Source organism: Ictidomys tridecemlineatus, chromosome 7, assembly GCF_052094955.1.
Source record: "Ictidomys tridecemlineatus isolate mIctTri1 chromosome 7, mIctTri1.hap1, whole genome shotgun sequence".
NCBI classification, from domain to species: Eukaryota; Metazoa; Chordata; class Mammalia; order Rodentia; family Sciuridae; genus Ictidomys; species Ictidomys tridecemlineatus.
The window spans coordinates 155,682,483-155,709,613 of record NC_135483.1 but is presented as its reverse complement, the minus strand read 5'-3'; the positions used below and the strand labels follow the sequence as shown (position 1 = coordinate 155,709,613).

The 27,131-nt window shown below is 33.4% G+C and overlaps 1 protein-coding gene across 13 annotated transcripts in view; it reads right to left on the bottom strand.

Annotated features, from left to right (window-relative positions):
* Pms1 (PMS1 homolog 1, mismatch repair system component) overlaps positions 1–27,131 on the bottom strand; it is a 96,158-nt gene that overhangs the window by 11,972 nt on the left and 57,055 nt on the right. For 9 of the 13 annotated variants that reach the window (XM_078017718.1, XM_013358203.4, XM_078017717.1 and 6 more), the window contains 4 exons: positions 12,215–12,331; positions 6,218–6,340; positions 5,530–5,673; positions 4,488–5,374 (listed from right to left, as the gene is read on the bottom strand). In XM_078017718.1, the coding sequence (XP_077873844.1) occupies positions 4,488–5,374; positions 5,530–5,673; positions 6,218–6,340; positions 12,215–12,331 (1,271 nt within the window). Of the gene's footprint in view, positions 1–4,487; positions 5,375–5,529; positions 5,674–6,217; positions 6,341–7,849; positions 7,982–12,214; positions 12,332–27,131 lie in introns of those variants that run through there. The other 4 variants (XM_078017720.1, XR_005738036.2, XR_005738037.2 and 1 more) reach the window with 4 other exon arrangements.

Here is a 27,131-nt window from a genome sequence, read left to right as displayed (position 1 = left end):
TCTTTCTTTCTTCTTAATAAGTGGTTCAGGACTTAAAGATGATCATAATGAGATACCAGAAGGGGTAACCTCAACAGAGAGTGGAAATTATAAAAAAGAATGAAATCCAAATAGAAATTCTGCAACTAAAAAACACAAAATCTGAAATGAAATATGCACTCTGTAGGCTCAAAAAGAGATCAGAGATAGCACAAAAGAAGAAGTGAACTTGAAGACAGCAATAGAAGTGATCTGAGAGAGAAATGATTGAAGTCTGAAAAGCACCTCAGTGACCAACTACACAACAAACATTCTAATGTATTAACTCAACTCCCAAATGAAAAAGAGAAAGCTGGAAAAGAAAACAATGGGGGAAGTTGTGAGGAAATTGGGACTAAAAATTGGCCAATTTGAAAAAATATAGTTCACAAATCCAAGAAAGTCAACAAATCCCAAGCAGGATAAATTCAATGAAATCCGTAATTAAGTATGTTAGAATCAAATTGGTAAAAACCAAAGATTAAGACAAGATTCTATAACAGAAAGAGGGGAATAAAAATACAAAAGTAAGTAAATAAATGAAGAAGCAGCAATATAAATCTTATAATGAATGTGGCATATGACTGAAGGTTGGTATTAAATAACCTTGTTAAACACTTTTTTTAAGTTTTAAATTTGGGACTAGACAATTAAAGCTATTTTTTGGTCTCCTTCTCTGAATAAACTGGCTGAATGCTAAGTAAAATGCACATAATATTTTTAAGAAAAATCTTGAATAGATATCAGAGAGCTGCCATATTGGCCAGTTTATGGTATCACACCTTCACAGGTCCACAGCTTTCTCAGAAATCAATATAAAATGTTTGTTGGCTTAACAAATGACTAGATGTCGTGATGTTTATGAAAAACTTTACGAGATATGCCAAAAGAATACTAATCCTATTATCTCAGTTAATAGTTCATAAAACATGTTTCGAATTTTTTAAAAAATGGGATTAAGAGATCTAGATAAGATACCACAAAAGAGCATGTAATTTGTACTTAGTACATACTTGCTGAATACAGAAATGTTAGTTGAATAAAAATGCTTAAAAGGACCTTGTTTAATTGTGAACTAGATAAAAAAAATCTTTCTTTTGGTTACTTACCATGGCATATTCACACTTTTAAAAGTTATTTCCTCCCATTTATATTTAGAACGTGAAGTTCTGGATTATTTATAAACAACATGACTTTCAGTAGTTTACTTAACACGTATTAGAAAAAAGTATTTTTAGCACTTGGACATTCAAAATTCAAGATTTTTCCTGTGTGGTGGAAAAATGAGTTCAAGACAAAGGTCACCATTTGTAATTAGTTAAAATGTGCAAATTTTCACATATGGTACTAATCTTTGATTTACTGAAGAAGTCAATTTAATTAGTTCCTTGGGAAATATAAAAAGTTATGTCCAAAGAAATATTAGGTAAATGTTAAGTAAAAACAGCTGCTACCTTTGTATTTAATGTCATTAAGGGACTTAGCAACTTGAATGGAAAATATTCCCCATAACTTGACCAGTAGTCAATTCAAATGTTTTTGAGAGTAAAGATTACATTTAATATAAATTTTATTATTTTCAATAATATCCCAATTGCAATGTTACTGTTAGTTATACATTCCTATCTACTACAAATGAAAAGTACAAATTAACACCAACTTACTGAGACTCCAAGGGCAGGGCACTTTGTTTAACCCTGGATTCTAATTCTACTAGAAAGGAAAGGAAAGCAAGGTGGCAAAAATTTAAGAAAAACAAATTACAAAATAAAAGTATCCCCTACTCCAAAATCTTTCCTAAGCTTTCAGCAGAAGCTTAACAGCAGGAAAATCCTGATCCTAGTCCTTCGACTTACAGAACCTTCCACGATCTGTCTTCTGCTTTCTCCATCTTTCTTTACCACATTTCTTCACATGTTCCTATCATAGAGGGAATTTTTAGTTCTTCAATAACACCATGTTCCTTCTAGGTTGACAATTCCCTAAACCCTTTCTGGTTAGTTTCTATTTAGGGAAATAATTCAGATGAGATTAAGCCCAACTGCTAAGTGTTTTCATCACTCCCTATATTTTCTTTATCTTAAAACATACTAAATTTTAAGATTACTACTTGTTTTATTAAATCTTCCTCACTAGATAGAGGTAGTGTGGTAGTTGTGATTCCTGGGTGTGGTATCATTTTTACTCTATCTTATTACTTACCATGACTGTGGACTCAGTTGGTGGTAGTCTAAGGACCTTTGGCTCTAAAAGATTATAATTACAAATTTCACTGCATTTTCTGACATACAATTAGACCTAATTCCAAGATACCTATATTTTCTTAACAGATTTCTATTTCTAATGTCCAAATTAAATCACTTGATTTAGCAAGTGAAAATCACAACAGAATGACGTTTTCATAGATTCAAAACTTTCACTGATTAAAAATTGATTATATTAATATAGTAATCATTTTTATGTATTAGTCATTGATCTTATATCTTACTATCTTATTTAATCCTCACAACAGTCCATGAGACTGTCTGGACATTTTTACCAAAAGCTTGCACAGAATGACTGAGAACGGAGGTGCAGTTTCCCTGTTCTTGAAACCAGTGCCTGCTTTGTCTACCTGATGGCAATATAAGATAGAAAATTTTGGATTTCAGAATATTAACTAGTGATAACAAATTTTTAGATGAAGTCTATTAATCATAGTCCCAGTAATCTAATATCATGGGACCCCATAGAAGAAACAACGTGGATATTCCCCAAAAAGCAACTGAAATAATACCCACTGTTATAATTTACAAGAACAGTCAGCCTGACACATTATCATTCTAAGCTGACTGTCCCTACTTCCATTGAGAAGTAAAAACATCTATGGCTTTTTTCCATTCCGAGGCAATTCTCAACTCATCACCTCTGTGGATAATGCAATTCAACTTCAGTAGGCTTACTGTATTTAAAAGTTAAATATAATAATCTTTTCTATTTTAATATGTACAATATTTACATATTGTACATAATTATGAGGTATGGTGTGATGTTTTAGTAAAATACACTCATCTTTAAACTACTAATTGTTTCATTTAGGTAAAACTAAAGACAACCACAATTGTGTCAACTTTATTTGCCTGATGATTCAAGATAAACTAAAAATCTGACATTTTAAAAATAATTATAAATTTGAACATTAATATTTGATATATTAAGAAATCCATGTTTTTTGACAACTATAGTTATGTTTAAAATATGAATGTGACCTTTTAGTGACACATGCTGAGATATTTAAGAAATAGATCATCTTATGCCTAGGATCTGCTTCAGAATAACAGAGGAGGAGGAAGAAAAGTAAGTAGAGATATGCATGAAGCAGAACTGAAATATGAATTGGCTGGTGAAATGGACAACATATTTTTATGTATGCCTGAAAAGGAACAAAAGAAAACCACCATCTCTCCCTTTAAAAAGAGGAAAAAAAAAGGGAAGAGAGAGTTAATTTATGGAGGCTTTCCATACTGGTATCAATAGTGGTCTTTATTATTCTGCATTGACAGTGTCCTTGTAAGATTAACAGAGCAATGAAAAAATTTAAAACCTGGTTAAGTATCCATGTAGTTTATTATGAAATATACTCTGGATAATGGATTACATTTAAAAATTTGTTTCCAGATATTTGATGTAGCATTGAGACACTGTAGATAACAGATGATCAGGACTATAATTCTACTTTTTAATTTTCTGGTGAACCAGATCCTTCAAAACATTTTGTATTTATATTAAGTGTGATAAATCAATTAGAAACACCCATCATATTATTTAGGAACATTTATTTTGACCATCTGATCTAAAGAAAAAAGTAATATTTTAATCAGAGATAGAGCAAACTGCCTTTTACATATCAAAAACATCCAGTATGGTTTATAAGTTTCCTCTAAATAAACAATAAATTTTAGAAGCAAGACTTGAATTATACTGAACAGGGACAGTGTTAATATCACTAACAAGATTCTGCAACAATGGCACAATTCTTTTGTATTGTGCTACACATTTTGGAGACCAATTTAAAAAAGGGAAACAGTCAAGATATTAAAAAATCATTGTTTTAACTGTTCTAATACAAACTTTAAAAAATGTTCCGGCAACAGAAAAGTTATTTAACATGAATCAAAAAAGAAACAGAAGAAAATGGTTGTTTTACATTGAGAAGAATAGAAAACCTTTAACAACAAACTTAATAAATATTAAAAAGTTGTTATGGCTTATACAAACAAAATCCCTTACAAAACAACACAAAAATACTAAAGCAAAAAATCTCTCTAAATTAACAACCAAGTGATACCAATGAGATATTGTAGCCAAACCAAGAAAGATTTTCCACTCTACTTTTCCATAATTAATAAGCTAAAATTTTTTTAACCAGTGAGTCATATAGAATGGAAAGAGCTGAGCATTCAGGTCACATGTAAGCTCTGGAAACTTACTTCAGTTTTTCCTCTTCACTCAATGTCTTCCACAGTTCTTCAATTTGTATTGTTGCATCCTCCAAACTAGTCTTAGGATTTTGTGTGAGAAACTGAGCACGTCGATCTTGAATAAAAAGGGCACTTGCTGACATGGGTTTTTTGATTACTCGACTACTAATTAAGTCATAGGCTGTAAGCTGTCCAGATTTGTTATCTATTACATTTGATTTTTTGATACAGGAATCATCACTGGAGTTCTTTTGTTCAAAGCCTGGATGATTATCATTACTTACTTTAGATGCTAAACTTTCTTGAGGCACTAAAATTTTCACAGGTTCGATATTTTCTCCCTCTGAATTCTTAAGTACATTTCCCTTGCTCCAGTCATCTGCACAAATTTTCAAAGACTTCTCAGAAACTGCTTCCTCTTCTTTTTCCTCATTCTCATCAATATGGCCTTCACGGCCATTTTCAAATTGGGTATGCTTAATAGAACCTACAAAACAAGTTTCACTACATTCACTCTGCTTGTCCTCTCCTAATAAATTATTGAATGAGATTTTTTGAAATGTATTTCTTGTGTCTTTACTAATGCTGTAATTTTCAGAACTAAAATCATCACAATGCTTATCAATACTTATCTGGTGATCTGAACAATGATTAGGGTTTTTTCTAGATTCACCATTATGGACATCATTTTGGAAAGGAATGGCCAAAGTATCAACATTTGGGTAATTATTTCCAGATGATTCCATTTTATTAAGAAGCACATCTGTTTCTGCTGTTTTACTAACAACCATGTCAGCTGAGGAAACATCTGTTTTATTATTTTCATAAGAATTTGTACTAGGTAGTGGTCCATAACAAGTTGTCATCAGATTTTCAAGAGCAATTAAAACAGATTCCTAAAAATAGAAATTAACAAATTTTAGAGGAGATTGTTAAAACAATACTCAAGATTAAAAATAATAAAAAAGAAAAAAAGCAAGTTTTTTAATATTAAAAGAGGACTGCATACGTTTATAAATAGCATAAATATAAAAATGATCAAAAAGGTTACCTTATTCTGTAATAATACTTGACTTTTATCTGGTGTTAAATTTACATCCACATTGGCTGTAGGAACATCAATTTTCATGAAGAAAATGGGATATAAACGAGTAGATTCCTTTAGGCACTTTAGATTATAATAATGTCGGATTAACTGGAATATAATGAATAAAAGACTAAAGTACCATGTAAATGCAGATATTATTGCCAATCCTGAAACACTACCAAGAGAAATAGACTCAACTGATAAGCTGAGTAGAGGTTAACTGCTTATTAGGAAAAGCAAAATCTAAATAACATTCCCATAGAGGACTTGAGCCTGTAGGAAGCACAGCATCCATAAGAAATACAATCATCCAATGTAACTGGTTTCATGATTAAAAAACGATGTCATGAAAAGTTTTGAAGGCCTAGGGTTCAAATCAAAACTCACTGACTTCCTTGCTATTTTCCTTTAAAAAGTCATTTAACTTTTGTTTCCTCACAATAAATGGAGAGAATAATGCATTTCAGAGTTGTTGTGAAGTGTAAATAAGACATTATTTGTAAATACTTAGCACTGTGTTTAATAAATGATACTGCATCTGTTTATCACTTCCTTTTCCTATTTTGGAAATGGCCTTTGTAACAATTTGACAAATATCAGAGCTATCCCTTAATTGCTGATCCAAGTGATAGTTGTTTATAAAAGTGATTACCTTTAATATGTCTTTTTGATGTACTGGTCTATTATTAATAAAGATGAAACTCCTCTCTGGGGTTGAAAGACTTGTGGAAGAGTGGTCCGCATCATGCTTTGGAAGGAATCCACTTAGAGAAATCTGTAATTGTAATAGATAATTACAGAATATGCCATGTCAATAATGTAGTTTCAAGGGTCTGGCTATATACAACATATTAGAAGATAAAAAATTTTTAAAAATTGATTTTCAACTTAAGGTCTAAATAGCCATGTTATTTCCGATAACCACATCTCAAGAATTAACCTTAAGTAAAATACTGAAACATATTAAACTTGTGTTCTCTGTCTCTCTTTCTTTAAAAATTTGTTCTTAGTTATGCGTTAGAGTCTATTTTGATATCTTTATACAAACATGGAGTATATCTTATTCTAATTAGGATCCCAGCCTGTGTAATGCATACAATGATGAGATTCCCTGTGGTGTTTTCATATATGTACATAGAAAAGTTATGTCAGATTCATTCCACTGTCTTTCCTATTCCCATCCTCCCTCCCTTGTCCCCATTCCCCTTTGTATAATCTTCTGAACTTCTTTCTTCCTGTCCCCACCTTGTTGTGTGTTTCTTTGCAACTCTAAGTAAAAATTGCCATTTATAAAACTTCATGAATGGTCATAGTTTTAAAAATATTTAATTGTCATAGGACCATAAGAATGCATTCTTTGTTCAATTTTACCTTTTTTCTTTTTAAAAAATTTCTTTCCTCACATTGTAACTTTTCTTTGGCTGTTTGTCTTTTTCTTTTTAACTGCCTTTTCCCATAAAGCAGCAGCAATTTCTACCTTTTTTCTGAGTTTGCTACATAGCCAATCTTACTGGGTCTTTATTTCTGAGTTAAAAAAAAAAAAACTTACTTTTTTTTAAAAAAAAAAACCTTACTCGGAGCTAACCTGCACTGTTGTACTTTATCTTCATTACTTAGAGAACTTTTCTAGAAAAGTTTTGCTGACAATTTATATGCTATCTTTCTTTCTTCTACAAATATATGGAGAGAGAAAAAAAAGATACTAGAAAAGAGCCAGAGAGAAGAGAGGAGTCTTTAAAAGATGGAAGGCAGGGAACATTCTCCTACATTTACCCTTAGCTAATTAACACATATAAAGACAATATAGAGAACAATTAAAAATACAGGTTAAAGCTAGAATGTCAAGGTTTGAACCCCAGCTCCACTACTGTCTATGTAATTTTGGTCAAATTATTTAAAATATAGGCTCATAATCTTTTATCCAAAACAACTGGAACTAGATGGGCCATTAATCTGCTAAGAAACATTAATATTAAAATTTAGTTTAGGTTAAGGAAAGCAAGTATGTCAGTAGTGTGCTATTTTTATTTAAGCAGGAACTATGAGGCTCCTTACCAACACAGACTGTAGGCTGCCACCTATGTCCATGGCTAACCTTCATCTTGGAAATAAGTGTTTAAGAAGATGCATTACCAATTTTAGAACACTAAGTGCATTATTGTCACAGTGCCAAATTGTGCCAATTTGAAAAATAAATTAATAATGCTGGATAACCCATTACAAAATGATACCACTTAATTAACTGTAAAACTTCACAGCATTTATAAATGGTTGTATAACTTACCAGGTAACATGAGACCCTTCTTAAAGCATATGCTGGGCATCAGGAAGAGAGTCTCTTTAGCCTCTGAAAGACTTATTGGGTGTGTGGATTTAAAAAACAAAACAAAACAAAAACCCAAAAAACTACCTCCTTCTGTGGGTAGGAAAAGAAGAAGAAAATAAAAAAAGTATATAACTGCTAGTGATTTTCTTTCACATTATCTTAGTTGACCATTTGTATAATTACTATTACTTCTAAACTTTGAGCTTTAAAAATGGCTTAGGATGATTAGGATAATTCTAAGATTCAATTATGTTTAAGTTATATGGAAAAGTAAAATAAAACAGCAAACTCTTATAAATGTATAAAAATTAAAAATCAGGCTAGTTCATAGAATAAGAACATAAAGAACCAATCATGCAACAAAATAAGAAACTTGACAGACTTTAAAAGAAGACTCTGTACCTTAACTTAAAAAGGAAAACAAAAATTGAAGGCAAACTACAGTTAAATATCACTCCCCTGACTGCTTCTCAACTCTGGGTTTCTCTTCTTCTACAATCCCTTCTATAAGCTGCCTTCTACTTCAGTGACCAACTCCAGTCCTCTTATTTGACTCTGTGGAGAGTAATAACCACTCTCTCCTTCAGGAAACATTTTACTACATGAACCTGTTTCAACTCCCTTTTAGTCTTTCTGCTTCCTTTCTGACACCTTTACCTCAGTCTGGTTTGCTGATGTCTCTTTTCCTTAACTCCTGTAAATGATGATGAACAATTTAAATTCCATCATCGGGCCCCCTTTTTTTTCTCTCTAGTTACTCTGAATAATTTCATTCACATCTAAAGTTTTAACAACTAACCATAAATCAGAGATGCTGACATAGATATTACAGTCTTATTTCTTTCAATCCTGAATGTTAATATCAACTGGTTGTCATAAAGATATTCTTAATCTCATCACATTCAAAACTTTACAAACTGTTTCATCCCACATCTACCCTGGTTTCCAACTAGTTCTTCCTGTATTCCTTTACCATGATAAAGGGCCTGCTATTTACACAGTCTGCCAAACCCATCTCTTCTTCTCTATTCTAATTATATGGTGCAACTGTGACTGGTTACCTAATCCTAATCTTTCTCTTCTTTCAGTAAAATTCCATAACACTATGGAGTTATATTTATAAAATAAATTATTCTGGTCAGGGTGAAACAAATTTGTGGCAATTCCCTTCTCTCCCATCCCAACTGCAAACTTATATAGCAATGATTAAGTCAATTTTTAAAATAATTTCTTAAGATCTAACCACATAAAAGTGAATCAAAGATATTATGGATTTGAAAATTAAATTCTACCATGAAATATGGGCAGAAAACGCCATACAAGGGAGAAAACTGAAACCAGTCTTGCAGTTTGAAATAGGGAGCTCATCTGGCACCTCCCCTAAAAACAAACAAACAAACAAAAAAAACCAATAACTTCAAAATACTGTGACCACTGTCTGGAGCTGCCTGCCAGGGTCACAGGAAAAAACAGAGACAAATCCAAAACCAGGAAGAAGGCTAAGCCAAACTGGCTAGGAAAAAGAGTGTAAAATCCTGGCAGGATGAGAGGCATGAACTACTAATGTAATACCTGGTTTTCAGCTGGGGTTGGGCAAGAAATATCCGCCAAAATAGGGAAAGGAGAGTTAAGTGGGGGGAGAAAAAAAAAAAACAACAAAAACAAACTTGTATTCAAAATGATTTTGCTAAAATTGAAATTTCAAAGCGTATCCAACAGAAAAGAATGGGAGAATTTTCAGGAAAACAAATAATAGAGTAAAATGAAAAAGACTGAAATTGGTATGTTTAGCATGCTTTTCAGAAACTAAAAAAAAAAAAAATAGCATTTATTAAAAAATAAAAGGTATATAAATTAAAATTGACAGCTACAAATCAGTTTTAGAAAAGAATATGAAAATAAATAAATTCTGAATCCTGGAAACAAATAAATGGTTTTGGGAACAAAAATAAAGCAACATTGAAGAATTCACTCAGAAGTTAGCATGGAGTAATGCAGAGAAAAAAAATACCAAAAGACAGATGTCAAGAAGGATAATATGGGGTTGGAGATATAGCTCAGTTGGTAGAGTGCTTGCCTCTCATGCACAAAGCCTTGGGTTCAATCCCCAGCACCACACACACATACAAAAGGATAATATGAGGTGCTCCATCAGGCCAACAAAGCCATGCTGGAAAACACTGAACAAAGGCTGCCACAGTAGTGGCTCAGTTGAGATCATCATTCAGAATAAAGAGATTCTTCTCATGTGAGCTCTCTGAAGATAAAAATAATCCTTACATAAGGGAAGAGATGTATAAAGATCATCTATGACCAACATTTCCAGTTAACAAATGACCTATCATCTCAGTTTAATGAATTTTGTCCACCCAGGTGAACAAAATTTTCTAGCAGATGGAAACCAACTTTTGGCCAGGGATGAGAAGGGGCTCAAAGAAACTCTGATACTGAACAAGTCTTCTTCAACTGTATAAGCCTGTAAAGCACAGAGTGGTGATAGGTAACTTGTGGCAATAAAAATATACCTGTTTAGGCACAGAAGACAAGAACAGAAAAGGAATTTGGTTATATGGTCACTTTCATCAGAGAAATAGACGAAGTTTAACTATTTGAACAGTCCATACAATAGGAACACAAGCTTTCCAAATTCTTCCATTACTCCTTGCAAAAATAATCACATGAGGGCATAGCAAAAATCTGGTATCTATAATAGATTACCAAGAGTCTTTATGCAATTCTATGTTAAGAGAAAAGAAAAAATATATCAATGGGCAAGCATAGATCTGGCAACATATCTCAAAATACTCTAGAGAAAAAAATCCTAACTGAAGGACTAACTCATGTGACAGTCCTATGCACACCTGGAAGCACAACTGACCAAGTCTGAATCAGTGCCTTCTGTACTTGAATGTATACCTAAAGACCTTGGAAAATACAAATTCTTTTTCAGTAGATCTGGGCTGGGGCCTGACGTTCTTTATTTCTAACAATCTTCCAAGAGATACCAACACTGGTAGTCTGGAGACAAAAACTGGTACAGCTAGAGTGTGTAGAGCATGATGACACACAGGTAACATAATCCCCTAAAGCCACAGGGAACTAAGGAGAATTTAGATGTGCCTTTATCATCCTGCATCAGTCACCATAAGCAGCAGAACTCCAGAGAGCCTATAGGCTTAAAATTAGCAAACAAAGGGCAAATGAAAGTACTTTTCTCTAATCACAATTAATCTAACTTTGTGCTAGAAGTAAAAAAGGAAAGAGAGATGTAATTAATTTCCTGAGCAGCACCAGGTCAGTGAGTAAGGACAGTGTGAAAAATAACTCCTCATTCCATTATGGCATTTGTGAATCTACAAGTTTCCAGGAACAGGAACAGGATCTCGATTACATAACACTCAAGGGAACCCTGAAAAAAATCAATAAGCCCAGACATAAACACTGAATTCCCAATTAGATTTCCTACTTAAAAGGAAAGACAAGGAACGAGAATCAGAGGTTTGGAGGAAAAAGACTTGATAAGGAAAACAAAACCTGACTTCTAATAAATAAAAATTTAAGGAATTTATGTACCCATAACAGTAAGTTGTAAAATGTTATATACCCATAATAGTAAGTTGTAAAAGAGCAATAAAGTAAAAATACTCTTAGAATTAAACACAATTTTCAAAAAAAAAAAGATAGAAGAATTAAAAAATACAAAAAGATCTCCCCAAACTTACAGAAGATGGAATAACGGAAGGTTGTAATCAATAAGGATTTCCATTAAAAAACAGAGAAAAAAGAGTGATAATGAATGGAAATATATACCTCAGGCTAAGAAAGAAACAAGTCTGCAGATTAAAAACATCCGTGTTAAGTGCACAACACAATAATGAACAATAAAAGATGCATGTGTGAGGCACAATCCGCAGCACCATAAAAAAATAAATAAATAAAATAAAGGTCTATCAACAACTAAAAATATTTAAGAACAAAAATGGAGAAGATCCTAAGAATTTGCAGTCCTGAGTATATATGCAGCATGGGAAAAGGAAGGGAAGGATAAGCAAGCTCACCTTTCATAGTGTAAATACAAGGTAAGTGTCTAAATTGAAAAAAATTTCTAGAAATCAATGTAAGCAACAAACAGAAAAGATTAAAGGAAAACAGAGCTAGGAACAGTTAGTTAGCTTTGTATGTATTTTCTTTGCCTTATTTATATATTTGATAAAAATATTTAAAGAAAAATTTCTAACTACCCCACCTTCCCAAAAGGGAAATATTTTAATAATTTCATTGGTAAATCGGAATTTTTAAAGAATTACTATAATTGTTATATACCTGAGATTCTTCAGAGTGGTAATGAAAAGATTCCATGTTTCCCATAACAGCAGTCCCCAGAACTGACATGAGAGCCATCTTGTGGTCTGATACTCTAGTTTTCTGCCAAATAACTGCCTACAAAAAAAAAGACATAAACTTTTTAAATGATTTAAAATTTTTAAATTCAAGACCTTACCATATTTATTTCTATACTTAGCATTCATTCTCAACTTATATTTTCAACATCATGTACAAATGATTCATGAACTTTAAAGTCTGACGAACAAACCCGGGTTCTGAATTTTAGAATCTATGTGTGTTGGAGTATACAATCCACTCAACTTCTCTTAACCTCAGTTTTTTCCTTCCTATAAGATGGACACTTCTGTCTCAGAGGTGTTAGAAAATGAAAATATATAACACAGGCAAGCACACAGGCCAGTCCTGGCATAAAACATTTTCATAAAATATTAATTTTCTCCCTTCTCTTTCCCCAACTTTCAGAATATATACTTCGATGTTACTTAAAATTAAAGTGTTGGCCAGGTGTAGTGGCACACACTCGTAATCCCAGTAACTTGCAAGGCTGAAGTAAGAGAATCAAAGTTTAAGGCCAGTCTTAGCATCTTAGACCATCAGCAACTTACCAAGACCTTGTCTCAAAATAAAAACAGAGGCCTGGGGATGTTGCTCAGTGAAACACCCCTGGATTCAATCACCAGTACCAACAACACAACACAAAGTTAGAGAAAGTATTACTCTAAGTAAGATATTACTATTTTATTGAAGATGCACAACTATGCTATAGGACTTCTACAGTCAAAAAGATATAAAAATTTTGAGGTGAGACAGAACCTCATGGTGGAAGGGTAAGGCAGAAAACTTCTCAGCTCATGGCAGCTAGGAAACATAGTGAGGAAAGGGCCAGGGACAATATACAGTTCCCCAAGGGCATGCCTCCGATAACCTATTTCCTCTAATCAGGGCCCATCTGCCTTTAAGACTACCTCCTAGTAGTCCATTCAAATTATTAATCCATCAAATTAGCTAACCCACTGACTAGGTAACAGCCCTCATGATGCAATCACTTCCCAAAAGTCCCACCACTGGACATTGCTGCATTGGGACTTGAGTCTTCAACACATGAGCTTTTATGTGACATTCCAGATCCAACCATAACAGATGCCCTGAGAATTACTGGTACTTTCTGTCACACTAGTTGTAATGTTACTACTTTCTCCTCTATCCTAAAAGTAGGGTGGAATTCAAGTCAGTGAAAGTGACACTTACAAGACTTTTTTTTTTTTTTAGTTGTTTTGGTTTATCTTATTTATTTATTTATTTATTTATTTATTTATTTTATTTTTTTTCTGAATCATTTTTCCTTTATTTTTTTTATTGGTTGTTCAAAACCTTACAAAACTCTTGACATATCATATTTCAAACATTAGTTTCAAATGAGTTATGAACTCCCATTTTTACCCCCAATACAGACTGCAGAATCACATCGGTTACACATTCACATTTTTACATAATCCCATACTAGTAACTGTTGTATTCTGCTACCTTTCCTATCCTCTACTATCCCCCTTCCCCCCATCTTCTCTTTCTATCCCATCTACTGTAATTCATTTCTCTCCTTGTTTTTTCTTCCAATTCCCCTCACAACCTCTTTTATGTAGTTTTTTATAACAATGAGGGTCTCTTTCCATTTCCATGCAATTCCCCTTTTCTCTCTCTTTCCCTCCTATCTCGTGTCTCTGTTTAAAGTCAATCTTTTCTTCCTGCTCTTCCTCCCTGCTCTATTCTTAGTTGCTCTCATTATATCAAAGAAGACATTTGGTATTTGTTTTTTAGGGATTGGCTAGCTTCACTAAGCATAATCTGCTCTAGTGCCATCCATTTCCCTGCAAATTCTATGATTTTGTCATTTTTTAGTGCTGCGTAATACTCCATGGTGTATAAATGCCATATTTTTTTAATCCATTCATCCATTGAAGGGCATCTGGGTTGGTTCCACAGTCTAGCTATTGTGAATTGTGCTGCTGTGAACATCGATGTGGCAGTATCCCTGTAGTACGCTCTTTTAAGGTCTTCAGGGAATAGATCAAGAAGGGCAATAACTGGGTCAAATGGTGGTTCCATTCCTAGCTTTCCCAGGAATCTCCATACTGCTTTCCAAATTGGCCGAACCAATTTGCAGTCCCACCAGCAATGTACAAGAGTACCCTTTTCCCCACATCCTCTCCAGCACTTGTTATTGTTTGACTTCATAATGGCCACCAATCTTACTGGAGTGAGATGGTATCTTAGGGTAGTTTTTATTTGCATTTATCTGACTGCTAGAGATGGTGAGCATTTTTTCATGTATTTGTTGATTGATTGTATGTCCTCCTCTGAGAAGTGTATGTTCAGGTCCTTGGCCCATTTGTTGATTGGGTTATTTGTTGTCTTATTGTCTAATTTTTTGAGTTCTTTGTATACTCTGGATATTAAGGCTCTATCTGAAGTGTGAGGAGTAAAAATTTGTTCCCATGATGTAGGCTCCCGATTTACTTCTCTTATTGTTTCTCTTGCTGTGAAAAACCTTTTTAGTTTAAGTAAGTCCCATTTGTTGATTCTTGCTATTAACTCTTGTGCGTATGATAGAAGAAAAAGTTGGCTACGATCTACATATTGTGGGATCAGGTTTATCTTATTTTAAGGTAAACCACTTGCAAACAATGGAATTTTACTAATATTAATACTGTGGTCAAAAACCACTGGGCTGGATAATAGAACCAGCACAGTCAGGGAAAGAAGATAGACTAAAGGTATAAAGTAGACTTGATGTGACTTTGTGATGACTGCAAGCACAGAGAAAGAAAATGAGAAACATAAACAACTCCTAGGTAATGGCAGTATCATCATTCTCTAAGATAGCAACCTTATATTCCAATACATTGAAAAATTTAGAAGATATTAGCAATGTTTTAGACACATATGACCTATCCAAATTAAATCAGGAGGATAGAATAAACCCAAACACACCAATAATCAGCAATGATACCGAAGCAGTAATAAAAAAGACTTTCAACAAAGAAAAGCCCAGGACCAGATGGTTCTTAGATGAATTCTACAAGACCCAAAGAAAAACTAAAGCTAATCCTCCTCAAATTATTATTATTATTATTATTATGTGTGTGTGTGTGTGTATGTGTGTGTAGCACACTATAAAGTCATTATCACTCTTATATCAAAACCAGATAAGGACACAAAATGAAAGAAAATTGTAGACTAATATCCCTGATGAACATAGATGCAAAACTCCTTAATAAAATATTATTAGCAACCCACATTCAAAAAATACACTGATAAGACTATACAGACCATGTGTGGTGGTGCACACCCCAAATCCCAGTGTCTTGGCTAAAGCAGGGGGATTACAAGTTTGAAGGCAGCCTCAACAATTTAACAAACAAGACCTTGTTTCAAAAATAACAGGGATTGGGGGATAACTTGGTGGTATAATGCCACTGGGTTCAATCCAACATAATGCTTGGGGGCAGGGAGCTGAGCTGTACATCATGATCAAGTTGGTTTCACTCAGGGATGCAAGGTTGGTCCAAGACATTCACATCAATAAATGTAATTAATCATATAAATAGAATTAAGAACAAAAATCACATGATCATCTCAACAGATGCAGGAAAAGTCTGACAAAATTCAGCACCTATTCATGTTATAAACACTGAAAAAAGAGGGGATACAAGGAGCTTACCTCGACATCATAAATGCTATATATAAGAACCACAAAGCTAACATAATATGGAACAGTAAAAAGCTGAAAGCATTTCTATTAAAATCAGAAACAAGTCTATGATGTCCACTTTCACCACTGTTATTCAATGCATACTTTGAAATTTCAGTCAGAGCAATTAAGCAAGAGAAGAAAATTAAGAAATACAAATAGAAGTCAAATTATTTGTTTGCCAATGATATATAATAAGTTTTCTATATCCCAATAATGAACCTGATGAAAAAGAAATCAGGAAAACACTTCTATTCACAGTAATCTCAACTCCCCACACCCCACCAAAGAAAAGCCCCCAAACCAAAAACCTCAGAATAAATCTATCCAAGAAGGGGAAAGACATTAGAAGATGGGACAACCTCCTGTGTTCTTGGATTGACAGATTTAATAGTTAAAATGGCCATTCTACCAAAAGTGAAATACAGATTCAATGGAATCTCCATCAAAATACTAATGGTACTCTTCACAAAACTAGAAGAAAAAAAAAGTCCTAAAATTTGTATGAAAGAAAAAAAGACATAGAACAGACAAAGCAATTCTAAACAATAAGAACAAGGATCAAAGTATCACAATAACCAATCTCAAATTATACTACAGAGCTATAGTAACAAAACCAGCATGATGTTTGCATATAAGCAGACATGAAAACTAACTGGAAAAGACAGAATACAGAGACAAATCTATATATGTACAGCCATCTCATCCTTGGCAAAGCTGCCAAAAATATACATTGCAGAAAACATAGCTTTTTAAACAAATGGTGCTGGGAAAACTGGATATCCATATGTGGAAGAATGAAACTAGATCTCTACCTATAACCCAGCACAAAAGTCAATTCAAACTGGATCAAAGACCTAGCAATTAGACTGGAAACACTGCAACTGCGAGAAGAAAACACAGGATCAACACTCTAAGATATAGATGCAGGCACTGACTTCCTTAGTAAGACCCCTGACGCTCAAGAAAAAAACCAAGAATTGAAAAGTGGAATGGGATCAAATTAAAAAGCTTCTGACAGCAAAGGAAATAAGAGCATGCAGAGAAGATTATAGAATGGGAGAATATCTTTGCCAGCTATTCTTCTAACAGAGGATTAATATCCAAAATATAAAGAACTTAAAAAAACTTCACATACACACATACCCACACACACCTCAATCAGTCCAATCAATAAATGGGAAGTGAACTAAACAAACAGTTTTCAAAAGAATAAATGCAAATGACCAGCAAATGTTCAACATTTTTAGTGGACTGCTAGTTAGAAAGACAATCATCAGGAATAGAAATAATAATAAATGCTGACGAGGATGTGGGGAGAAAGGAACACTTACACATTGTTAGTGTGACTATAAATTAGTACAACCAATATGGAAATCAGTATAGAGGTTCCACAAAAGACTAGGAATAGAATTACCACATGACCCAGCTATCCCACTCCTTGATATTTATCCAAAAGAACTGAAATAATAATACTCTAGTAATAAATGCATTCCAATGTTTGTAGCAGTGCAATTCACAATGGCCAAGTTATGGAACCAGCCTAGGTGTCTGTCAACAGATGAATGCATAATGAAAATGTGGAGTTTATATACACAGTGGAGTTCCACTCAGCCATAACAAACAATAATATGTCCTTTGTTGGTAAATGGGTAGAACTGGAGATGATCATTCTAAGTGAAATAAGCCAGACTCAGAAAGTCAAGGATAAAAGTTTTCTCTCTTACAAAGACAGGAAATGGGAATCTATAGAAAAGGGTGTAGGGTGTCTCATGAAAATAGGAGGGAGAATAGTAGAGAAGAGAAAGGGAATCAAGGGAATGGGAGAAGACATGGGAAAGGAGAATATGGAATAAAATTCATCAAATTATCCTATGTGCATGTATGAATATATCACAATGTATCTCACTCTTATGCATAACTGTAATATACCAATTAAAATAAATTATAAACAGAAGAGTAGAGAAAGGGGATGGGGGGAAGGAGGAGAGAAGGGAAACAGGAAGTACTGGAAAATGAAATGAACAAAGTATGATATGTGCATACATGAATATTTTGTCACAGTGAACCCAAATAATATGTATGATTATAATGCACTAATAAAAACCATAATAAAATATAAAACAGAGTAAACCAACAAGAAGAAAAGAGTATTGGTTGCCATATCTTTGCACCTGCTAATAACTATAGACTTTGCCCACTACTATACATTAGAAAGTCCAAGGCAATACTTTTTCTTCTTTTAATATGTTTAATCTACATATTGCACAATTTATACACCTTAAGTTTACAAATCAATGGGTTTTAGTGTATTTATAAGTGTGTAAGCATCACAATTTCATTTTAGAACACTTTAATCACTAAAAAGAGAAATCTCTTGTCTATTAGCAGTGAGTTCCTTATCCATCACCTTACAATCACTAATCTACTTTATGAATTTGCCCACTTTAGGTATTCATGTAAATGGAATCATATAATATGTAGTCTTTTCTTAGCACTTTGCAAAATATTTTTAAGGTTTAAACATATAATATCACTACTGCATTCCTTTTAAATGACTAAATAATATTCCATTATACAGATATATATTTGAATGATACTTCTATCAGCTGACAGGTATTTGGGTTGTTTCTTCTTCTGGGCTTTTGTAATTGATACTGCTATAAATATTCTTGTGTGCATTTCTGTATGGACATGTGTTTTCATTTCTCTTGGGTATATACCTAGGAGTAGGACCGAGGAGCCACAAGGTAATTATGTTTAATTATTTGAGGAACTTCCACTGTAATCACTGTGTGCACATGTACTTACACCTCTGAAAAGATAAAGAAATACTAGCTTCTGCTATTGTGGCTTACTGTTTTAAGCCAGCCAGTAGCTGGTAACTTAAGGGACAATATTCAAAATAATAGTAAGTTGATAAGGTTCTGAATAATCTGCAAATATATGGGAATTAAATATCCAAAAATTCCTTATAATAAGGAATTATTACATGATAAAAAATTTATTAACAAAACTATAAATTTTTAAAGATATGCCAGCTCTCTGATATTGACCACACACATATTTTTTTTTTTTTCCTTTTTGAGTACTGGGGATTAAACTCAAGGCCTTAAACATGCTAGGTAAGCACTCTACCTCTGAGCCACACTCTCAATGGCATATATATTTAAAACAGCAAGAAAATATTTTGAACCACAAATGTTTTAAAATTCCTGCATTAAATTAAGTGCAAAATCTATGTTACTACTAATATAAACGTTATATTATTTAGTTTACATTAGAAAAATAAAACTTTAGTTGCTGATTAATGCATGGCTTCTAATCCACTGCATGATTGTTGAACAGTTACTATAGTGAATTGAAAAAAGACCACTTCAGGAAACAGGTTCTAGGAATGGTGTGAAATAGAGCAAGAAATATGATTTTAAAAATATTTTTTAAGTGCACTGCTCATAGCTTGGAAGAATTATTTCACACTAGGTAATTATTGCACCAGATCAAGGAGGTTAATTTAGAAACATTTTCCAAACTAGTTACACTTGAACTAGCAAGAAATGGATAAAAAGAGCTGTTGATAAGTAAAATCTTCACTGTTACTTAGGCACTCCTTAGTTTCAAAACAGAATCCATTATTAAAAAGCTAAACCATTACATATAGTAAATATTGAGAATCCAAAAGAAATTAGATTTTATAATTAAATTAATTTATATGTTCTGCAGAAAATATAGTTTTTAGTTTGCTTTCTCTACCATCTTATAAATCCTATGTTATTTTCAAAAACAGATTAACTTTTCACTTTCTGAAGTTTTTTGTGTATCTTTCCCTTAGGCTAAAAGCTTAACAAGCTAAAAATACACACAACCCTCCATATGTTTTCTATCTAGGTCACACAAAGTTGGAGCATCTGAATGTGCCAAGTAAGAATCTGACTCTGGTCAGTATGATGACAGTGCAAAAATGCCTCAATCAAAAATATATTATTACATGCACACCATTTTAGGTTTGATTGAACTTAGCCAAATGTATCTTGTCCCTGTTCCTACTTCATTGACAAACACTATTTGAAGAAAATGAAGTTAGATGAGATTATTCAGTAATTAATTAGTAAACCCCAATTGTAAAAACAATCTGTTACATAGAGAAAAGCAGGTTACATATAGATAATACTGATATAGCATGTTGATACAGATGACTCCCCTTTTACAGTATGAAACAAAAGAGTATATTCTACTGGCTTCAAATGCAACTCATAGTTTCAATGTCTCCTCCAAAACTCATGTTAAAATTTCATTGCTATCCTAACAGAGGTAGAAACTTTAGAACTGGTTAGAGCACTACCCTCACGTTTGGATTAATGTGTACAAACTGAGTTCGTTATTTATCTTGGGTTTACACTTGTTAAAAGGATGGGTTCAGTTCAATTTTCTCTGTCTCTCATACTCACTTTCCATGTTATGATGCAGTAAGAAGGCCCTTACCAGGTTCGACTCCTCGTTTGGGGATTCCTGGTCTGCAGAAGCATGAGTCCAATAACCTACTGTCTATAATTTATCCAGCAAAAATGGACTAAGCAACTAAATTTTTCTTGCAAATTATATGCACAAATGTATTAAACTCACAACAGAATTTCTTAAAAGCCCAAATTCTGGGGCTAGGGTTGTGGCTCAGTGGTAGAGCACTTGCCTCACATGTGTGAGGCCCTGGGTTCGAGTCTCAGTACCGCACATAAATAAAATAAAGGTCCATTTACAACTAAAATAAATATGTATTTTTTAAAAAAGCCCAAATTTTTACCTTTTTTTCAAGATATTTAACAAGTTAACATAATTGCATCAATATCTACTGCTCCTGTATATATTTATTAATTTTTATTATTAGTTGTTCAAAACATTACAAAGCTCTTGACATACCATATTTCATAACATTTGTTTCAAGCAGATTATGAACTCCCATTTTTACCCCGTATACATATATTTATAATATCTCTGGTTCAGAAAAGGGCAGTGACACAAATACAACATTAGCAGCTAAGAAATTGCTAAATGGTTTGAACCCAATATAAAATTATGGATTATTCCATCACAATCGCAATAGTATTATTTAAAAAAATCTATTTTCTATAAACATAATAAGCATTAATATGATTAGACTGTTATAAGGCATAGAGGTCCAAACCAAAGGAAAAAGCAATCTGTTCAATGAAATAATATCAGAAAACTTTCCAGACATGAAGAATGAAATGGAAATCCAAATTCAAGAAGCCTACAGGACACCGAATGTGCAAAATCACAACAGATCCACACCAAGACACATTATAATGAAAATGGCCAACATAGAGAATAAGGAGAGAATTTTAAAAGCCAAAAGAGAAAGGAATCAGATTACATATAGGGATAATGGCAGATTTTTCAACACAGACCCTGAAAGCTAAAAGATCCTGGAATAACATATTTCAAGCTCTAAAAGATAATGGGTGCCAACCAAGAATCTTGTATCCAGCAAAATTAAGCTTCAGATTTGAAGATGAAATAAAAACCGTCCATGATAAACAAAAGTTAAAAGAATTTATAGCTAGAAGACCAGCATTACAAAACATCCTTGGCTTTCACTTATATATTTTTATTTTATTACATATATATTGGGTGAACAGAACATTTTTCCTCAAGGCTAAAAAAATCTGGTGATAGACATTTTACTTATAGAAGGGATGGGAACTAAAGAAGCTAGGCAGATGAGAAACAAAGATGGGAGAAATATTTTCATTCTATATTTTCATAAATGTGCAATTTAAAAATTAAATAAAATTTAGAAGCATTACTTTACATAACTATCAAAGATAGACTACAGAGACACATTTCTTAGCAGTGTTTTAAAATAAGAAAGATTATTTTCAAATGGTAAGCAAATCATATCATCTATATCAGAGATGTTTTTCTTGCCTAAACCCTCCCCTCCATGTCCTGCACAACTGCTCAGACTACTGAATCAGCTTCTACAGTCTTACTAAGGATTAAACATATTTGGTACATCCTCCACTACCATGGGAATTCTTATTTTGTTAGTCTCCAAATGAACTTCTCATTTGGTTCCTTCTTTGCCACACTACAGGTAGTTCACATTCCCATGTAAGGTATACGAGATTTTTCCGAATCTAGACCCAAGTGATCTTTCTGATCTTATCATCTCTTTTCTTGCAACAGCTTTCTCTGACCTCTGATGACTCCCTGCTATTGTACATGTTGTTTCCCCTGCTTTGAACACCTTTAACCACTTGGTGTTTCTCGAGAATTATTTCTAAGGCTATCTCCTCTAATAATCTTTTTTAAAAAATATATTTAGATGTAGATGGACACATATCTTTATTTATTTATTTTTATGTGGTTCTGATGATCAATCCTAGTGGCTCATATGTGCTAGGCAAGCACTCTGAGCCACAACCCCAGCCCATAGTCTTTTAAATCTAATCATATTTTAATAAAATTCACAATATCAGAAACAGTAACAATGCACATTTACTAAGCAATTACATGGTAGACCCTAGGCTAAGAATGCTTTATTTTATTTTGAAAACTTCTGCTATCTTGATACTATTATTCCATTTTAAAGACAATGATACTGAAGCCTAGACAAGTAATAAAACCAGTTAGTAATAACATGAAGATCAGAATTAGAAATCATACTTGACTAATGCTTGATTTTCTTAATAGTTAAATAAATCCTTCTTCAGGATAAAAGGAAGATTGTGGGTAGTTTCTGGAAGTTCTAGGAGTAATATACTTTTCCCATCAAGATTAAAAATATTGAAGACTTGAAGCATTTCTAATTATAGCAGATAAAGGAAAAAATCTTAGAAATAATTCTCATCCTATAAGAGAAGACTGTCACATAGTTCTACATGTAAGCGGTTTTTTTTTTTGGTGGGGGAGTGTTGGATTCAGATTTTTTTAAATATATAATAATCACAACTTATAAGCAAAATCTAATGTAATGTAAATATGTATAAAAAGTTAATTACCCAATTGAAAGTAAATTTGCTTCTAATATTAGCTAACAATATTCAACTGAAAGAAAGCAAATTGTTTTTTACATTGGCTAATTCAACCTTTAAAATAAATACAGATCATTGCAAGTATGAGGGGAAAAAAATCCTCAAAACTAACCAATGAGAAGTAAATTAAACAATAAATTTATTTAACTTTCACAAAGAGGAAGAAAAAGGAGCTAGTGTTTTTAGACCTCGAAGTGAAAACATCCTTTCCCTGTTTTCCAAAACAAAGCAGGAAGAAAAAGAGGGTTGAACTTGACATTCAAGTAATAATATTCAGAAGCTTTTCATAAAGATAATATCTATTTTGCAGTTCTTATTTAAAATATGTAAAATGAAAAAAATACATAAAATGTTTTAGGACTAAGAGACTGATTAAATAATGAATGCAAATATTACAATAACTGGCCTTCCAAAGTTGACTGCCTATGTTTTCAAACAGCCCTAAGGTTAGTAAGTATATATTACCACCACCAAAACGTAACAGTATTTGAAGTCATTTTCTCTGCTTCTACATTATCTGTACTTCAGAAAATCATTTGGACCAGGCTGTCTGATCAAGTCTTTATCTTGGAGCCCTAAGGCAACTGCTAATTCTTCCCTTATTCAGATAAAAGGATATCAAGTTGCTATTGCTTTATAAGAAAATATGATTTCAGCCTTCATTTTTTATTCTCATAGAATAGAACACCTTATCTACTACATTTTGTTTCTTCTCTGTACTTGCTGTTAAACTCTCCAAACTCATTATAAATGAAGCTACCCAAACCATCTATTCTGCAACAAAACTCCATTACCCACATGGCTCTCCTGCAGAATGAGACTAAATCCACAGATTCTGAGCTTCCAAAACTCCTATCAGCTAGCTTTTTTTTTTTTATCTTATCCTTCTCATAAGTCTTATTTTGTTCAAACAAATGTGCCAACAATATAGTTCTTTATTCTTGTAATTCTGGGCTTTTTTGTTGTTGTTGTTAACAAGTCTACAAAGGCTAACAAATAACATCTAGCCTATAGTCATTCACTTTTCTCTCTAAACTGATTGGTTAACAAAAACTTCCTAATGATAGATAACAATTTCATTTTTAAAAAGTTTTATTTCTAGAAACTTCTTTTTGGAGATCAAAATTATGTTAAGCTTCTTTTTGGAATAAGATCAAAATTATGTCAGGGTAACTCATGATGATAACTACATATTAAAGGAGAAAGTCAGATGCATTCACTTGAAGATTTAAACCAGGATGTAGTACTATCATTTCCCTAAGCAATAAGTTATATTAATCAGACATTTACAAATCTATTATGTTCTCTGTTTTCAACATGCAGTCAGTCAATCAGTCTCATTGATTCTCCCTTTTAATAGCTATCAGGCACTTTGTGCTTCACATGCCTGATATATTTATCCTGATTCAGGCCCTTATTGCCTATGATAGTATACCAGCTTCTTAAATAGTGCTCCTATTTACAGTTTCTCATAACTCCTTCCCAAAGACTAGTGCCAAACTAATTGTCAGGTTAAACATCTTGATCAGGTTACTTCTCTGCTTCAAAAGGTTTTAATGATCCCCAACAATCTATTTTTAAAATTTCAGGAAGGTTTCAGGATGATAGGTTAGAAGCACCATTCACTTGCCTGCTTCTCCAAAAGACAGAATAAAAAATCTAGAGAATAGCTGTGTATGGAGATGGGTGACCATGAGAGAATGCTGAAGTTTACTAGTAGTGAGTCGTCAAAGATTTGGAGAAAGCCAGAGATTTTGGACAGTAGAACTGAAGGTGAAACAAAGCTCCCTAGTACCAAAGACATAACAGCATAGGAGGCAAGTATAGAGGTGAGAGGTATAGTCCCAGTGAGCACCACTTGCACAGGAATCGGCACTTTGTAGAAGTACAGTCTAAACAGATGACAGATCTAGGATCTGCATAGCAAACAGGCAGAGTAGTTCTCTGCACTTCCCAGGATATCTGCATGGTACTGTAACAGGGGGCCATCTTGAGGTCCTATATGAACTTGCTGCTCTAGGAGACAAAGGTCCCTGCATTTTCCATTCTCTGTCCCCATAGCAAGATCATTACATTAGCTCAGTAGATAACTGCTGTGAGAGTCAGTCTAGCCCCAGAAAGGAGTCTCTAACACATATCCTCTTGAGAACGGAATGCAGTGACAAACTGGACTATAATGCATAACTGAATTGAATGGAGAACACTTCTCCTTTAAAACTGATGGTTCAGAGCTTCAAGAACAGGTGTAAATGTCACATGTTCATGTGGGTGCTAGTCTTAAGATTACAAGAGTTGTGGGCAATGGTTTGCACAGGGAAAGTGCCACCCCTTCCCCCCTGCACATGCAAATCCGTACTCTCTCTCTGCTCTTGGAGTAAATGGGCCAAACAGCTCTGGAGCACATCTTTGCCTGGGGACTCTAAGGTATTCCTGGCTATGGCCACAAACCACTCCCCACTAATTGACTGGAGAACACAGGAAAGGAAAGAAGGGGAGAACAACCCCCAGCCTTTGTTCTCCTCAAGGGACAAAGTTTTATTGTTCAGGGCTGCTTTCATGCTATAAATGAAGAGATGAATAATGGCAATAAAAACTCATTGGCCTACAAAACCTAAAATATATACTATCTGGATTTTTGCAGAAACAGTTTATTAACTGCTACTATAGAATTTGCAGTCCATCTGTGAAGACTTTAATTTTACTCTCAATGAAATGGAAATTGACTAAAGAGAATTTATATGATCTGACTTACACTCCCGCCTCCCCCAGGATTGGTGGGCAGAAAATAGATTGAAGAGGGCAGAGAAGGAATTAGGGAGTTCCAATTAGAATACATATAAGAATTCAGGTAAAATAAGGTGGTGGCTTGCACCACAGTGGTTGTCATAAACATGGAAATTTTTGAAAGCAGATATAAAGAATTTACTCTTGAATCGGATTAGAGTGTAAGGGAATTGGTAGCCAAGAATAAGCCTAAAAGGCTTTTTGGTTTGCCAACTGGAAAAAGAGGGTTTGTATATACTTATGGGGAAGGAGGCAGAAAAAAGTCTGGGAGGGAAGATATGAACCTGAATTTTTTACATGTTAAGTGTAAGAAGCCTATTACTAGATACCCAAAGAGAGATAACTAGAGTGGTAGATGAATCCGTGAGTGTAAACTTTAGGGGACAGGTACAGAATAAAATAAAAATTTACGAGTCATTTATATATGACTGATATCTAAAAAAGACCAACAAGAAAATTAAGACATATAGAAAGGAAGAGTAAGATTAACAGAGCAGTGGTTTTATACCACATTGCTTTGGACTTTCATGTGACCCCTACCAATAAAAACCTATGGACAAGTCTTACTTTTTGTCCATATCAGAAAATTTTCCTCATTTATAGGGATTTTTTTCAGAGTGCCTATTTCTTTGTGCCTATCCTACTTCAACTGATATTAAGTACACAATGTAATCCTGGGCTTAAGTTTGTTCCCATAATTCTCTTAGGCTGTAATCAAATCAGGTGTGTGATTAAATTTTTTTGAATATTTTACAGCAAATAGTGTTTTTAATCCTGTCCTATTACTATTTTCTTTATGTGACTGCAATGGTTTGAGTGGATTGCTCAATGACTTAAATGTTGAGAATGTAAAGGATAAGCTAAAGTTCACATTTCCTAATTTTTAAAATATTTTTTATTTGTGTCTTATAATTATACATAATAGTGGGATTCATTATATATGCACAGAGTAGAAACATACAATTTGGTCAGTTTTGTTCTCTAGTATCTTTCTTTTCCCTCCCTGCGGTCTCCTTCCTTCCTTTACTACTGATCTCGCTTTTTTTTTTTTTAATAAAATTCCCTTTCCTTTTTTCTCTCTAGCTTTCACATATGAGAGAAAACATATGACCCTTGACTGATGTGACTTATTTTGCTTAATATAATGCTCAAATTCAAATATCTTATTCTTTTTTTAAAAAAAAAAATTTAAGTTGTTGATGGACCTTTATTTTATTTATTTGTATGTGGTGCTGAGAATCGAACCCAATGCCTCATGCATGCCAGGCAAGCGCTCTACCACTGAGCCACAACCCTAGCCCCTCAAATA